Source organism: Lissotriton helveticus, chromosome 10 (assembly GCF_964261635.1).
Source record: "Lissotriton helveticus chromosome 10, aLisHel1.1, whole genome shotgun sequence".
NCBI classification, from domain to species: domain Eukaryota; kingdom Metazoa; phylum Chordata; class Amphibia; order Caudata; family Salamandridae; genus Lissotriton; species Lissotriton helveticus.
Genome location: NC_136071.1, coordinates 67328706 through 67343980, shown reverse-complemented (window position 1 = coordinate 67343980; position 15275 = coordinate 67328706). Strand labels below are relative to the sequence as shown.

Below are 15275 nucleotides of genomic sequence, written 5' to 3'. Positions count from 1 at the left end.
TTGGGAGTTGGTGCACCTTTCTTCAATCAAGAGCTCCTGCGCACACTCTTTGATATCTGCGGGCACGCACCGGATACCACTGGACTTCATTCCTCCCTAACAATCACTCTTTTTTATGGAAAGAAAGGCAATTCCTCGTACTCCCAAGAATCCACGTCGTGTTTTCATTAAAAACTCGAAAGTCTTCTCTGCATTGGCGCACCTAGAGGCCTCTCAAGAGCTCGTCACTCAGATGTCGCAGTCCAACACGGAGCGGCATATCCAACCTCCAGGGAAAGTCACCACAAAGCGCCTTAAAAAAGATCCTCCATCACCGACAGGATCCACATCAGCTGTCTCCATGGAGTTGTTATTGGAAGAGATCCGTGCCCTCAGGCCCTTTATGGAAGAAACTAACTCTAAGTTGCAGGTTCTTACTGACAACTGGTCCCAGATGGATGCCAGAGTGACCACTGTGGAACATTCTCTGACATCTCTTCAAGAGTCGTCCTCCAAGGTGTCACACATGCAGTCTCAGATCTCCTCTCTCCAAAAGCAAGTTGAAGAATTGGAGAACCGGAACAGACGCAATAACCTTCGACTCTACGGCCTGGCGGAGAATTGTGAGGGGACTGACCCCATCGCCTTTTTCAAATCATTTCTACCCAAGCTTCTTCATCTGCCTGAGGGTACAATGCTTAACATCCAACGGGCGCATAGGCTGGGTCGCCTCTCCTCTACTGCTTCCCCTTCTTCACGACCAAGAGGTGTCATCATGTACTTTCTAGAATATACTGACCTGCTCAAAGTCATCTCAGCAGCTCGTGCCTCACCTCGTCTTCAATGGTCCGGTTCCAATCTCTTCTTTGCGCAGGATTACGCCAAGACCACAGCCAACCGTCGCTAGGCCTTTTTGGATATGCGACCAGAGCTTCGCGCCATTGGAGCCAGATATGGCCTTTTTCATCCTTGCTTATTCAGAGTTACTCACAACAACAAGACAACTACTTACGAGGATCCTGTTCGTCTACGAAGTTTTTTGAACGCAACGCAAGCATCTGATATGGACTTCTCCAGTTCCTCGTCAGCCTTCCCTCCATGACGTTTGCATGATGTGGCTTTGTTATTCTGATTAATCTGCATGTTTAATATTTGTTGCTGACTGCATTACTGTTTGCCTTCGCTCGGTTTTACAGCATCTTCAGTTTCTATACTCCTTTTTTGACTCTTCCCCATTTCTCTTACGTCCCTGTTAGTTGAACACGTAATGTTCGTATACTTTTTCGTCCTTTTACTGGTGTTCTGTTTTCTTCTCTTCTAATTCATGTTACTCCTTTTTGTTGTTCTTCCCTTTTTCTTGCAGGTTTCATGATTTGTATAGCGTTCTCCCCTCGACTTGCTGGTTCGCTTACATTGGACGTTCTGCCTCCTCCAGTTGGCGCTCCCCCCTCACTCCTCTCTCTTCGTCTCCTCTCCCTGGTGATCATCCCTCCTCGTCTCTACCCTCCGTAAGTATGTTTTCCCTTTCCCCCCTGATGCTCGCTTCCCTTATTGTATCTTTCTCTTTCTCATTTTCACTAGTTTCCTTTGTTCCACAGGTGTCTTCCTTTCTTGTTTTTCGACGATCCTTCTACCATCAATTCCTTCTCATCACTTTCTCTAATCCTTGGACTACCTTCTTATACTGTCAACAGCTCCTACTTCTCACTTTTTTACTCTCTCTCCCCCTCCTTCATCCTTCTATTCAGTATGGTATCGCATTGCCTTTTCTTAACTTCCTTATTTTCACTGGTTTTTCTCTCCTTCTGGGTTCTTCTCACATCTTTTTCCTTTCTGCTGATATTTTCTCCTTCCTTACATAATATGTCTTTGAAAGTAATTACATGGAATGTTAAAGGCATTAATTCTCCTATCAAACTACAGAGAATTTTGACTCACCTTGCACGTTTGAATGTGGATATTGCTTTTTTGCAAGAAACCCATTTGTCTGCTGAAGAATCTGTCAAATTGAAAAGAAGTTGGGTGGGTGATGTTTACTACTCTCCTGGAGATGGTAAACGTAATGGTGTGGCCATTTTATGTCATAAAGCTCTTTCTCATTCTTTGCTAGCTCAGGAATCGGATGCTGATGGCCGTTGGACTTATGTTAAACTCTCTGTCAAGAATGTTCCAATTTCTCTCCTAAATGTTTATGCCCCTACTACTGGTGACCCCGCTTTTTGGTATTCATTTTCCCAACATGTTTCCAGATTCATTGACGATAACTTTATTTTAGCAGGAGACTGCAACCAGCCCTTGGATCCCTTTCTAGATAGGAATTCCAAGGCACACTTCATCCCTAATAAGTCACACAAATCCTTTTCTCAAACTATTTCCCAGCATAAACTTACTGACGCTTGGCGTTTATGCAACCCAGAACTTCGGGAATTTACTTTTTACTCCCCATGCCATCATTCCCAATCCCGAATCGACTACATTTTTGTTACCCACAACATTGTTCAGACCCTCACCCATGCTGAAATTGGCCCGATTTTACTTTCTGACCATGCCCCCACTTTAGTACAATTGGACATTTTACCCAAATCTGTTGGTCCTAAACGGTGGCGATTTAACAACTCTCTTCTTTTAGACCCTAAATTTACCACCTCCTTCACTACCTTTTCAGATGAATTTTTCTTTTTGAATGACAATTCCCCCGTCCCCAAGCACACCATTTGGGACGCCTTTAAGGCGGCAGCGAGAGACTTTATAATTGGCTTTGTTGCAAAAAAACGGAAGGCTGCTCGCAATTTCACAAAGGCTATCCTTCTGGATATTAAAAAATTGGAGCATTCTTATTTCACTTCCCGCTCTCAGGAAACTCTCACCGCCTTGATTGACGCTAAAATGAAGTTTAACAAAAAATCCACGGACGATGCATCCCTGTATCTTTTGAAATCAAGTGCCAAGTTTTATGGGGGCAAAAATAAGGCTGGTAACATCTTAGCTAATTATCTAAAAGTTAAGCAAAATAAGTTAAACATTGAATCAATCTACGACGCTAATTCCAATCTCAAACACACAGACGCAGATATCCTCACTGAATTTTCTGCCTTTTACAAGACCCTATACTCTTCTGAGACCCAGCCATCTTCTCATTCCCTGGACACCTTTTTTTCTACTATTCAAAAACCAGCCCACTTTCCTCTTGACCTTTCTCACTTAGAGCTTGACATATCCCAACAAGAACTGCTCAAGGCACTTCAAACTCTCTAAAAAGACAAGGCTCCTGGGCCAGACGGCTTTACTGTAGAATTCTTTCTCCATTTCTCAAAGCTTCTTATCCCAAAACTTCATTCCCTCATTGGCACTTTCCTCACCCTGGGTTCCTCCTCAGGCTCTTTTTCAGATGCGCATATTTGCCTCATACCCAAGGAGGGGAAAGACCCTCAATATTGTAAAAACTATAGGCCAATCTCCTTGGTTAATATTGACTATAAAATATTTGCGAAATCTCTTGCGGCTCGTCTCGACCTCCTTCTCCCAGATCTTCTGGGTGAGGAACAGTCGGGCTTTGTTAAAGGTCGCTTCATTACTGACAACACTAGACTCCTCTTTAATATTCTATCTAAATCTCGCCTTTTACCCCATCCCCTCGCGGCCATTGCCCTGGATGCTGAAAAGGCGTTTGATAGGGTTGAATGGGCCTATCTTTTTCATACCCTTCGTTGGTTTGGCTTTGGTCCTGTTTTCATATCTCTAATTTCACTACTTTATTCTAACCCGCGTGCAGCGGTCTGCGCCAATGGTCAAATATCCTCTTTTTTTTATTTGAAAAGAGGCGTTCGTCAAGGATGCCCCCTATCTCCCTTTCTCTTTAATTTGGCCTTAGAACCTTTCCTCTCCAAACTTCGTCAGAACCCCTCCATTCACGGTTTCCAATTATCAGACTCCCACATCAATTTAGCCGCATATGCAGATGACATCCTTCTCTTTGTTTCTAACCCTACTGTTTCAATTCCCGCCTTCCTCACTGAAGTCTGCGCCTATTCCCAAATATCGGGCTATAAACTCAATAACGATAAATGTGAGATCCTTCCCTTAACTAAATTTACATTTAAACCTGATTTTGCAGCCTCTAATTTTACATGGAAGCCCTCTAATATTAAATACCTTGGGCTGCACATCACCCCCACCATCCCAGATACTATTTCCCTTTGTATGTCCAAATGCATCCAAAAATTGGCGGATCTCACATCCAAATGGCACCCTCTTTACTTATCCTGGTGGGGTCGCCTTGACACCATTAAAATGATGCTATCCTCCATTGTCCTATATACTCTCTCTAACATTCCAATCCCCATCCCTTCTAACTTTTTCAAAAAGATTAATTCTACTCTAACGTCCTTTCTTTGGAATAAAAAGAAACCCCGAATGTCTCTAATCCGTCTGATCCGTCCTAAATCAGAAGGTGGGGTTAACTTTCCCGACTTTCCTGCTTACCATAAAGCATTCCAACTGCGACAAGCCTCTTTTTGGTTACAGGACCCTAGCGCCCCCTGTCCTCTATGGACTAAATTTGAACGTCTTCTTCTTTCCCCCTTTTCCTTTGCCGAATACCTTTCCTTCTCTCGCAAACCCGTTTCCATCTCTACTCCTATTCATAAATTTACTGCTAAATTGCTCCTATCTTCTTCTCATTCTCCTCCCACAACCATTGCTGATTTTCTTTCCTCCCCCATTTGGCATAATACTTCCTTACTCATTCGCAACAGGCCCTTCTTTTGGAAAACATGGCATAACAGGGGTTTGCGGTGGATTTCCCAACTCTTTTCTCATTCCTCTTTCTTACCTTTCGATACTCTTCGCTCCCTTCACAACTTGCCTACCTCCTTTGCTCGCAATTATCAAGTGCTTAAGGATACAGTCCTAACAAAATATAACTGCCTCTCTCAGCTCTGCTCTCCCCCTACTTCATCCACTCTCCCTTCCTCACTTCACTCCTTTTTACGCACTACACCAAAAGCTGCTGCTATCTACAAGTACCTCCACACCGGCGAGTCTCCCAGACCTAAATCCAAAGTGGAGGAATGTTGGGAACACGACTTGTCTGTATCCTGGTCAGTTTCCTTTTGGGACAAAATTTGGACCAAGATTCGTAAATCCTCAAGAGCAGCAACCCTTACACAGACTTTGTTTTTTATTTACAACAGGCTTCTCTTCACACCCCATGAGCTCCACAAACGCTTTCCTAACACCCCTCACACATGCTGGTCCTGTTCATCGCCACAAGCTACTTTATTTCACATGTTATTTTTGTGCACTCATGTCCGCAGTTTTTGGTTACAGGTTTGGGCTCAAATTAATTTGATTTTCCACACTTGTATCCCTTTTTCTCACACACACGTTTTCATGGGCAGCCTTTCCCCTTGCTGGGATAACGTTGATCTAAAGCCTCAGATTGTCGACTTACTACTGGCCGCCGCCTTCCAACAACTAACGGTCAATTGGAAAGACTCCTCCAATATTTCCTTCAAGGCGTGGTGGTTCAATGTCTGCCACAATCATAGACTTGACACTGCTTATGTTTTTCCGGCATGTATGGCTGCAAAACGCATGGATTTATGGATACCTGTTACGCTTTATTTGGACTCATGTACTAAACGCTTGTTTCACCCTCCACCTTCGCAACAGGAAGTCCCCAAACCTCCTTAATTGCTCGATGCATTCCGCTTTTTCTTCGTTGTATCACCTTCTTATTCCTTTCCAATGTTTTTATGCTTCTCATGTTTAATGCTTGACATACTTTCCCTTTACCTTTTCCTTTTTCTTTTATCTAGTACCCAGACTTACCCTCTCACAATATCTGCATATGTATGATTGTTTTATTCTGCTCATAGTCTTTCAGTTAATATTCTCATGTATTTTGTTTTTGACACCTGGATTTTCTCTTGTCATTATCTAATAAAACTTTTCTTGAACTTAAAAAGTAGAAACAACAGGGATTTCTCCTTGATAAAAGTGGTAAAAAGTATTCTTGTGATGAATAGATAATTTAACTAAGATTGCCCACTCGACAATGGGAAACAGCCTTTAGTACGCAGCCAGAACTACGCAGTACAACTACAACACGGGCAATACAACGAATACGCGGTTACCACGTGTTCCAGTAGCACGCGTTCCATTATCAAGTAAATCGTCACAACAACTTGCATTAGGGAACGTGTTGCTGGATTTTAAATCCAACACCTTCCTTAAAGCTGCACAGACTGGAGTTGTAATGATTTGCGTGGTAATTGAGCGTGTGGTAACAACGCGTTCGCTGTATTGCCCACGTTGTAATGGCATGCATTGTAAGAGCATGCATGATTGTGTAATACATCCCTCCACCACATTTCAATACCAGAGAGGTAGTGTGAAAACAATAGGCAACATAAAACGTGTTGTAATGTGGGGTTGTTGACAAATATTCAGCTTAGTCAAGACATGAAGCCAGGGCATGAAAAGAACAAGGGCGACGATATACTTCGAAAAGTACTTGGAACTTTGAAGTTGAATTAGGATACTTATTCACCTAAAAAGGCATATGCAGTTTTGAGAATTCATTAATGGTATTTGGCAGCCATTTCTTCAGGGTGAAAGAGACAGAACAGACATAGGGTACCTTCGTAGTAACAGGTTAGGATGAAAATTACATGAGCAAAAACTTAAAAATCTGAGACGTAAAATTCAAATGATGGAGGTGGAGGATATAATAGTGATATTTATATTATCTAATTTGAATAGGCGAATAAAGGTCGCAAAAGGGAACACTAGTGAGACCAGGCACCAGCCCAAGGAAGTAATATGGGTGCAGAGATTGAGCAAAGGATGACATGAAGACCAGGCATAATCAACATCTCAAGAGCAGGAAATCAAATGGGCAGGAGGTAGGGGTTTCTAAAAATGCTGTTTAGAATTTATGTAAGACTTCAGTGATATAGCTCATGTATAATCATACCTAATAACATCTCAGTATACACATTCAGTAAAATTGTGAGTGAAATTCATACAGGTAAAATATTTCACACTGGAATTCCTCTCTGACAGCACAGCTGTAATTTATGATAGCCTGTGGTGATCGGTTTTGTGGCCATAGTGTAGAAAGGCTCTGACATAGAGGAATGTGTGAGGTGGCACCAGTTGGAAGAACAGAGGAAGAGCACATTGCAGCTACCTGGGAATGTTTGTGCCTCTTTAAAGAACTTTGAGTGTGATGTACATACAGGCTGGTCACAAATAGTGGGTGCAAATTGAGCATCAACCATTTTGTGTCCTGTCTGTCATTTTGTGACGTGCAGTGTATATTTCAGATGGTCTCACAATGGCCTTAATAATACATATTAAATATACAGGTCGCTGTTCACAACCATTGCATATGGCCATCTGTGAAGGGATGGAGGAATATAAGGGACAGCAGATCACTCTCTCTGCACACACTTTTATATATGTAAAAAGCAGACTTTTGAAAGGTGCTATTTTAAAAGCCAAAATGTTTCCCGTTTGAGAAGACATCGGGGAAGTAGCCAATGGTCTCTCCAACCACTGTCAGCTCACCTCGAGGCCATGATTATCTTCCCCTTTGCGAATCAGATGGAACCTTTTGGTCTTTTCTAACTGTGATTTGTAAAATCCATTTTATGAATAGGAAAGGCATTTCTAACTCAAAAAAGTGGATTAGTAACTAGTAAGAACATCCTTATGTGCTTGCAAAGCTTGTGATTTTGAAGTGCAGAGTTTGCAACCGCAAAAGGGCTTTGTACATCAGGTGTTGACGAAATTTCCATGCCCTACTTATAAATTGTACTAGGAAATGCAATTGTTTTACATATTTTTTCATAACTTATTTCAAATATGCACGTTGCATAAACTCAGGATTCTGCATCCCTTCTCCAGAGGAATTAATTATACTCATAAAATGGAACTGCTCTGGGGCCAATTTATTTCCCACCCAAAGGGATCAATCAGGGAGTAGCAGACCCTGAAGAGTTTGAGTACCTGGAGAAGTCAGTGAAGTGGGGAGGTGGGACAAGGGCTGGTCCTTTAAATCAGCCCTACTCCTGGCCTGGCCTGGCCTGCAGTTGGAGCCATGATGTCCTCACATGAGCAAAGGATGAGAGAAGGGGAGTTAGATAAAGTGAGATGTTACCATGATGCTTAGAGATTGTGTTCCTTCTAGATCCCTTGGTTGATTTTAGGCTGGCTATCCTGCTTGGTCTTGTCTTGTCTTCCACATTTTCTTTCAAGGTTTGCATTCCTCCCCTCTGCTGGTCGTCAGCCATGCCAGCACTGACTGGTTTACTGACAGCACTTCTTGTGGATTCAGAGCAGACTAGGCCTTGATAAGGTTTGTTATCATTTCAGAATTGGTTGTATTTCAGACACCTTATTCAGTCATGTTGCTGGAGCAAAGCAGAAACTGCAATGCAAGCTGACGGGAGTATACATGTGCAGCGAAAGTGGCCTTGGAAAGACTTGCCTGCACATTAACATCATGCCCCAAAGGAAGTATGCATCTAAGTAAGCCATTTGTGAATTTGTCACTTATGTTCATTAAAATAAACAGTGTCTGAAATTATAATTCTGCTTCCGTAAATGTGTGAGATTCATCATTTCAGCAATTGCAGGAAAATGGAAGTTCAACATTTTTAATTATGGTTCTCGAGAGGTGGTCCCATTTTGCAGAAACATTGTCCATCAGAAAACAAAAGTAAATTTGCATTTTTTCTCTACAAATCCAATTTTGAAACCTTTTCACCACTAATTGCATAACAAAAATATACATGTTCTCATAATTTGACGGAGTTTGTTGAAACCTGCAGTTTGTAGCCCTTTCTTTGACATGCAGTTATTCACTGTGAACTCAACACCGAGTCTGACAACAATCTTTATTGTCATCAGCACAGTTTGTAATGTGTTTCAGTATTTGAGGGTCACATGTCTATTTTTTGTGTATTCTCATTTTATCACGAATAGACCAAGCACTCATGTTCATGATGGCACTGAACAAAGGTCTGATGAGAGACAAAACATGGGGAAGCACCAGCTATTGGACTACTACGGTAGAGATATTCAAGAGCATAGGACACTGTGACAACACCATGCATTCACCATAGTTGGCTGGCATGTGGGAAGAAATAAACAGGAGCATAATTTAATATAGATTGGTCATTCCTGCCACATTACCATACCTCACTCTCACTGAGCAATGGAGTGCCACATAATGCAGCATAAGAGAGTAGAGGCAGTTTCTGCAGCCCTGGAGGTTTGGTGTACATTATGTGAGATGATAGATGCAAATGACATAGGGGTAGATGCATCATTGTTGCAGTTTGCGATTCCTTAATTGCGAAAATTAAGGAATCGCAATTAACGAATCGCAAACGGCAATGCATCAAAAATTCGCAATTTATTTTGCGATTCCTTATTTTTCCTTATTTGCGATTCCCTATTTTGCGAATCGCAAATAAGGAACCCCTTTACATTGATTCCTATGGGCTTAGAGGTCCATAGGAATCAATTGGAAGGCATTCTCATTTTGCGATTCGCAATTAAGGAATCGCAAAATGAGAATGCATTTTCAAGGGTGCAGGGGGGGTCCAGAGGACCCCCCCCTGCACCCCTGAAATTAAACTTTAAGTACATTTTTCACACACACATGCCCAAAGGGCATGTGTGTGTTTAAAATGAAAGTTTCAAAATTTCACTTTTGTGCATTTTTGGAAGTTTTCGTAAATTAGCATGAAGTTTAACTTCATGTTAATTTACCACTTCCAAATTGCGATTTTTTACCTTCAAAAAAATCATGCATTGCATTTAAGAAATCGCAAAATTGCGATTTCTTAAATGCAATGGCAATTTAAGAAATCACAAATAAATTGCGATTTCTTAAATTGCGAAAAATGCCAAAAAGGTTAATGCATCCCAAATCTAAGAATTGCATTCGCAAACGGCCGAATTTTGCGATTCGCACCGTTTGCGAATGCAATTTGTTTGATGCATCTAGGCAATAGACTCAAATGATACAAAATGTCTTCCTTGTGCAAGAGCTAGAGAATGAATAACCACCAAATATGAATGCATCAGCGGTCTTGTGCTTCAGAGACACATGTAAGTGTTCATGGTGTGGAACACGTCTTTGCTCCTGAAATCATTGACATTGGACAATTCACATGCCTATCAGCATGCCCACTGTTGGGTACTGAGGGTGAGTGTGCAGCATATGCTATTCTGTGATTTCCCACCCCTTACTTTTAGAAGGCAGCCTCACTATGCACTGCAGCTGATATGTGGATTGATTTGTGTTTCTGAACTGGGGTGGCGAAGTGGGCTAAAGAATGATGATGTAGTCAACCCAGATCTGTGACTGGGGGTGAGTGTTTGAAAAGTTTTAGCGCTCCGTCCATCATCTCCTTGTGTTTGCCTGGTTTGTGGGCATGCCTTAGGAGTGATATGAACTACAGAAATCAGGAGGGATGTTCACTGTCCATATTTTTTCTTATATCAGATAAGTGGATGGATGAATCTAACTGGAGTGTAAGTACTGTGGGCCTGATTCCCAAAGGTAAACTTAGACTTGAGTACAAGATTAGACCTGAAGACTAAGTTTAGACCAGACGCATAACTTTAGACCTGAAGTCTTGAGGAATTGGTGTTCCATGGTTTGTGTAGCCTGTTTTTGACATATTCTGTGTAAAATAATTTTGACCTTACAGCGACAGAGGGACTGTTGAATTCCTCTTCCTAGAAGATTGAAAACACCTCATTTACTTGAGCTATGCCAGCCCCTACTTTCGGGTGCCAATGACGGAAGATCCATTTTCAATTCTCTGTGTATTGAAATGATGCTGTTTGCTTTATGTCTGTGCTTGTTTTCAATGTATGAGGTCTTAGAATCCTTTAATGTGCCTCTGCCTTATAATAGCAAATTCTCAAGTTATAAGTACAATGATGAACCTTGCATGGCTAAAAATGCCTCACCAAGGAAATATATTAATTAACTGATGGACTCTGATAATACAAGGACCTGCATAGGTATATTGTTTGGGATTTGTGGTTTGTGGTTTAGCCACATTTACTCAATCTTACTGTTAAAGGCTGCTTGGGATATTGGTCGTGCCCTCAATTCAATACAAAGGTTCAACAAGACCTCCTAAGGAAGAAGATCCACTGAGAAGTCAGTGCGCCAGCTACAAATGACAGCTGAACAGAGAGTGGGTCAATGTCTGCACCAGAAATTAACAAATAAGCACAGAGTAAGAGGGTGGAGCATACAATATCTGGGATCCACAGCAGAAACCCGAAAGTAAGTTGTGACAACATAGTGGCAGCGGACAGGAGCAATATGATTAACCAACTCCAGAAGGTGGAGACTGGCAGAACTATCAGAGTGCTAAACCACCACCTTGTGAATTGTTGCCACCAAGAGACCTCAGATCACTGCAGCAGAAATATCCAAACATTCTTCTTCTATTCTGTAGGGCTGTTCATGTATTGTCTAATTTACTTATGTAATTCTGTTTAAGCGTGGAGTAGTGGATCTCCTTCTCAATGCAGTACTCTTCCTTCTTTGCTGCAGGCTTTGAGGCAGTACCTGCAGGTCTCCACCCCTCTTGTGTTTTTTTCTGCACAGTTTTGACCCTTGTGATTCTTTGTGAAACATTTCTGTTCATCGTTCCTATATTCTTCTTTCTGATTGCCCCTAAATGTGGTTTGTCCAGCTTTTCTCACCATTCCCTTTGCACCTCTGTTCTATGTACTGCTTCACCGGGCCGGATCTACGTCAAAATATCATTGCAAAGATATCTCCTTGCAACAATATCATTTAAGGTCATCATACATGGGGGTGTACAGATGTACTATTCCAACTCCATATCTTCTAATTTTCACACTATTGTGTAAGTTGGTATTTTAAATTTAATATTGTTGCACATTGGTGTTTTATGGTTGATATTTTGGTGCCACACCATTGAGACCCTCACCCTTTTCGACTTGTCTTGAACACTGCATTGACACGGACACAGCAATCATTAAGAGTGCCAGCACTCCAGTACACTGCCACATTAATTTAAATATAGTCCTGTCTACCATTATAGCACATGCATCTCATACAAATACATCTATTCCAAAACTAGTTTACTGGATTGTCATTAATAAGGCCCCACCCTCAAAGCATCCAATAAGTAGTCAAAATGTATTCAATCTAATAAAACAAGTAAGGCGGTGGACTTGACTGACAAGAGGTGTTTTAAGGCTTGGGCAAAGTGTGGGGGGGCGCTGATAGAGTCATCCCTTTTCTGCAGATTCTTGCCATTTATTTTTAAGGTGGGTGAATTGTGAGAGTCTTTTATAACATTTTGAAGAGAAATTTTGTATTTATGTTTAATGCAACATCCATAACAAAGTATCTTATAAATCAAAACAGGACCTCACATATGAGAAATGGGAGGATGTCATGCCAAATTTTTTGCAGTAATATCAGCAACCAGTTGTTGTGTTAAGTATTGAAAACAATATTCACTTTTCCGCAATATTAGATGCAAAAACATTTAGATGTTGGACCAGTATTTCAGTGACCTGGCAAAAGAGGACACGATAGAGCTGAAATGGTGTCATAAATTCAAAGCTGTTCGAAACAGGGAACAAATCTGTAAGATGTTCCTGAGTCTGACAGATCAGTGTGCGGGTCAGTTTTTTTTTTGTTGGCCTGTTTACAGTCTGGTGGGCTGGTTTTTACCATTGATACACCTGATATAAAAACAAACATTGCCTGTAGCAAGCTCAAATATGTGCAGCCTTCCATTCCTCACAAAACACCTATACAGTGTGTCTTTTCAACTTTAGAACTGCCCCAGTTTCCAAATATGGGTCATGTTTTGCTATGTTATTCACTAATGGGGGCCACTTTTATTTTAGTGCCCAGAAATATGTATTCTATTCCAGTCTGAATCTGGTCTTTGTATCAAAGTTTAACTCCTATTAAAAGCATGTTCTTACGATTAATAATATTTGTAAATGTGTTCGTTATACAACATTTTTACGCCTTGCTGGACAGACAGCTCTTTTCAATATGTAGTAGGATTCCACACCCACCAAGCAAGAACCAAAGAAATGTTCCTTAGTAAGAAGATGGTAGAATGTACAACAGGTCATATTGCAGTGCTTAATTTGTAATAGACTGTGTACTGGTGCCTGAACATTTCATCAGAAGTCCTCAGCCAGGCAATACAAGGCAGGTGCACAGTGTACCATGGTTGTATATTAAATCCACATCATGCCTCTTTAAATCAGCTCCTGGCACTTCCCCATTGTGTCGCCCCTACCGGTTTCCCTTTGTGCTGGTTTTCCCATCTTTCTCTTCCTCTGTCTTTCTGATCTGTATGTTGAATCAAATCATCAATCCATGCTCTGATTTCATTATGTTAACAAGGTTTGTGGAATTGTAGAACATGCTGCTGAAATAAAATAAAAAAAGCACCTTCACAGAAGGTCTTTTACAGCTCTGCACCCAGGATGTTGAACAACATCCCGGCCTCTGCGTTGAATGCCTCAATGCTGCTCCAATTTTTGATAGTGCTGAAGATGTACCTCCTTAAAGAATACTACATCACCATACCCTAACAATGCGCAACCCAGCTACTTCCTTTATCTCTTGTTGACTGTGTGCTTGCATTTCACCCTGTATATCACTGATGCCTTTGGACTATGTGTACTCTTTCCAAATACTGCATGCATACATATACACACACAATTAAACATACATACAAACAACCGTACATACACACACCAGAATTTGGAGTAACAAAAAAAGTGCCATTGGTTACAAATAAGTGTCAGTGCTTTGTCCTTGAAAACTGCCACAAATGAAACACTGCATTGGTAAAGGTACTACATGTTTGTCCCTTTGTCACATTGCAGGCAGTATGGTATATGCATCATACTAAATAGTTGTTTGTACTAAGAAGCCTCTTACCGCCATTTCATGGGGCCCCAGCAGCAGTATAAACTGTTTACATACATGAGTTTGTGTCATTTGCACCAAATACAATTTCCAAATGCTTCATGTGCTGTGGGCTCCTTTGGAAGCAACAAAACATTCTAAGTTCTAATAATTGTTCCTTACAGGTCTCAAAGTTCCAGTGATACATGGGGGAAATCAAACATCAGTGACAGAGTTTGATTTGTTGGGACTTTCTGACATCCCAGAGCAGCAGTCCATACTATTTACATCTTTTTTGATAGTATACATTCTGGCACTGCTGGGAAATGGGCTTATCATGATGGTGATTGCCCTTAGTCCTCAGCTCCACAAACCCATGTATCTCTTCATCAGTGCTTTGAACATTGTGGATATCGGCCTTATCTCAGATACTCTCCCCAAGATGCTTATCAACATCTACACCAACAAGAAGTCTATTTCCTTTGAGGGCTGCATTGCCCAGTTATACTTCTTTGTATTTTTCGCAGCTGCTGAGTGTGTGCTATTGGCCGTGATGGCCTGTGACCGGTACATTGCTATCTGTTTTCCTCTTCGCTATACAGACATTATGAGGACTCACAGCTGTCTTTGGATGGTGACCTCTACTTTTGCAGTGAGTTTTTTGAATGCACTGTTGCATACAGTCTTGATGGCTAGTCTCTCCTTCTGCGGACCTAACCAAATTCTCCACTACTTCTGTGACATTGGTCCACTGCTCAAGTTGTCCTGCGTTCCGACGTCCACCAATGAACTTGTGATCTTCACCGAAGGTTCCCTTATTGTGATGATCCCCTTCTCAGCTGTACTCTTCTCCTACGTGTGCATTGTCGTGGCCATTCTGAAGATACGCTCCACCGAAGGGCGGCAAAGGGCTTTCTCTACCTGTTCCTCACACCTCACAGTGGTGACCTTGTTTTATGGTACTCTTGTGTTTATGTATTTCCGACCCTCCTCCAGTCATACCCTGGGCCAGGAGAGGTTTGTGACTGTCATGTATAATGTTCTAGCACCAACGCTTAACCCTTTTATCTACAGTCTCAGAAACAATGAGGTGAAACAGGCTTTGAGAAGGTTAATTTCTCGAAAGAATATGGCGTGATCAGTTCGACAGGTTTGGTTTAGGGTGAGATTGCTATGTATGTTATCTATCTTACTGTATACATAGGTGCTTCCATCGAGTTATTTTTAGCTTTTCCTCTCATTGGTTTTGCATTAGGATGGCCCTGCACTTTGGGAGGTGGATTTACAATTCTTTCTCTGAATGCTGCAAGGCAACTTACTGTGCTGAGTTCCATTAAAG

At 41.5% G+C, this 15275-nt stretch overlaps 1 protein-coding gene across 1 annotated transcript; it reads left to right on the top strand.

The window, feature by feature from the left end:
* Positions 1-232: 232 nt before the first annotated feature.
* Positions 233-15074, top strand: LOC144783935 (olfactory receptor 1f45-like). Its single transcript, XM_078662668.1, has 2 exons — positions 233-668; positions 14122-15074. The coding sequence occupies exons 1-2, from the start codon at positions 233-235 to the stop codon at positions 15072-15074; spliced, it is 1389 nt and encodes a 462-aa protein (XP_078518794.1).
* Positions 15075-15275: the final 201 nt, after the last annotated feature.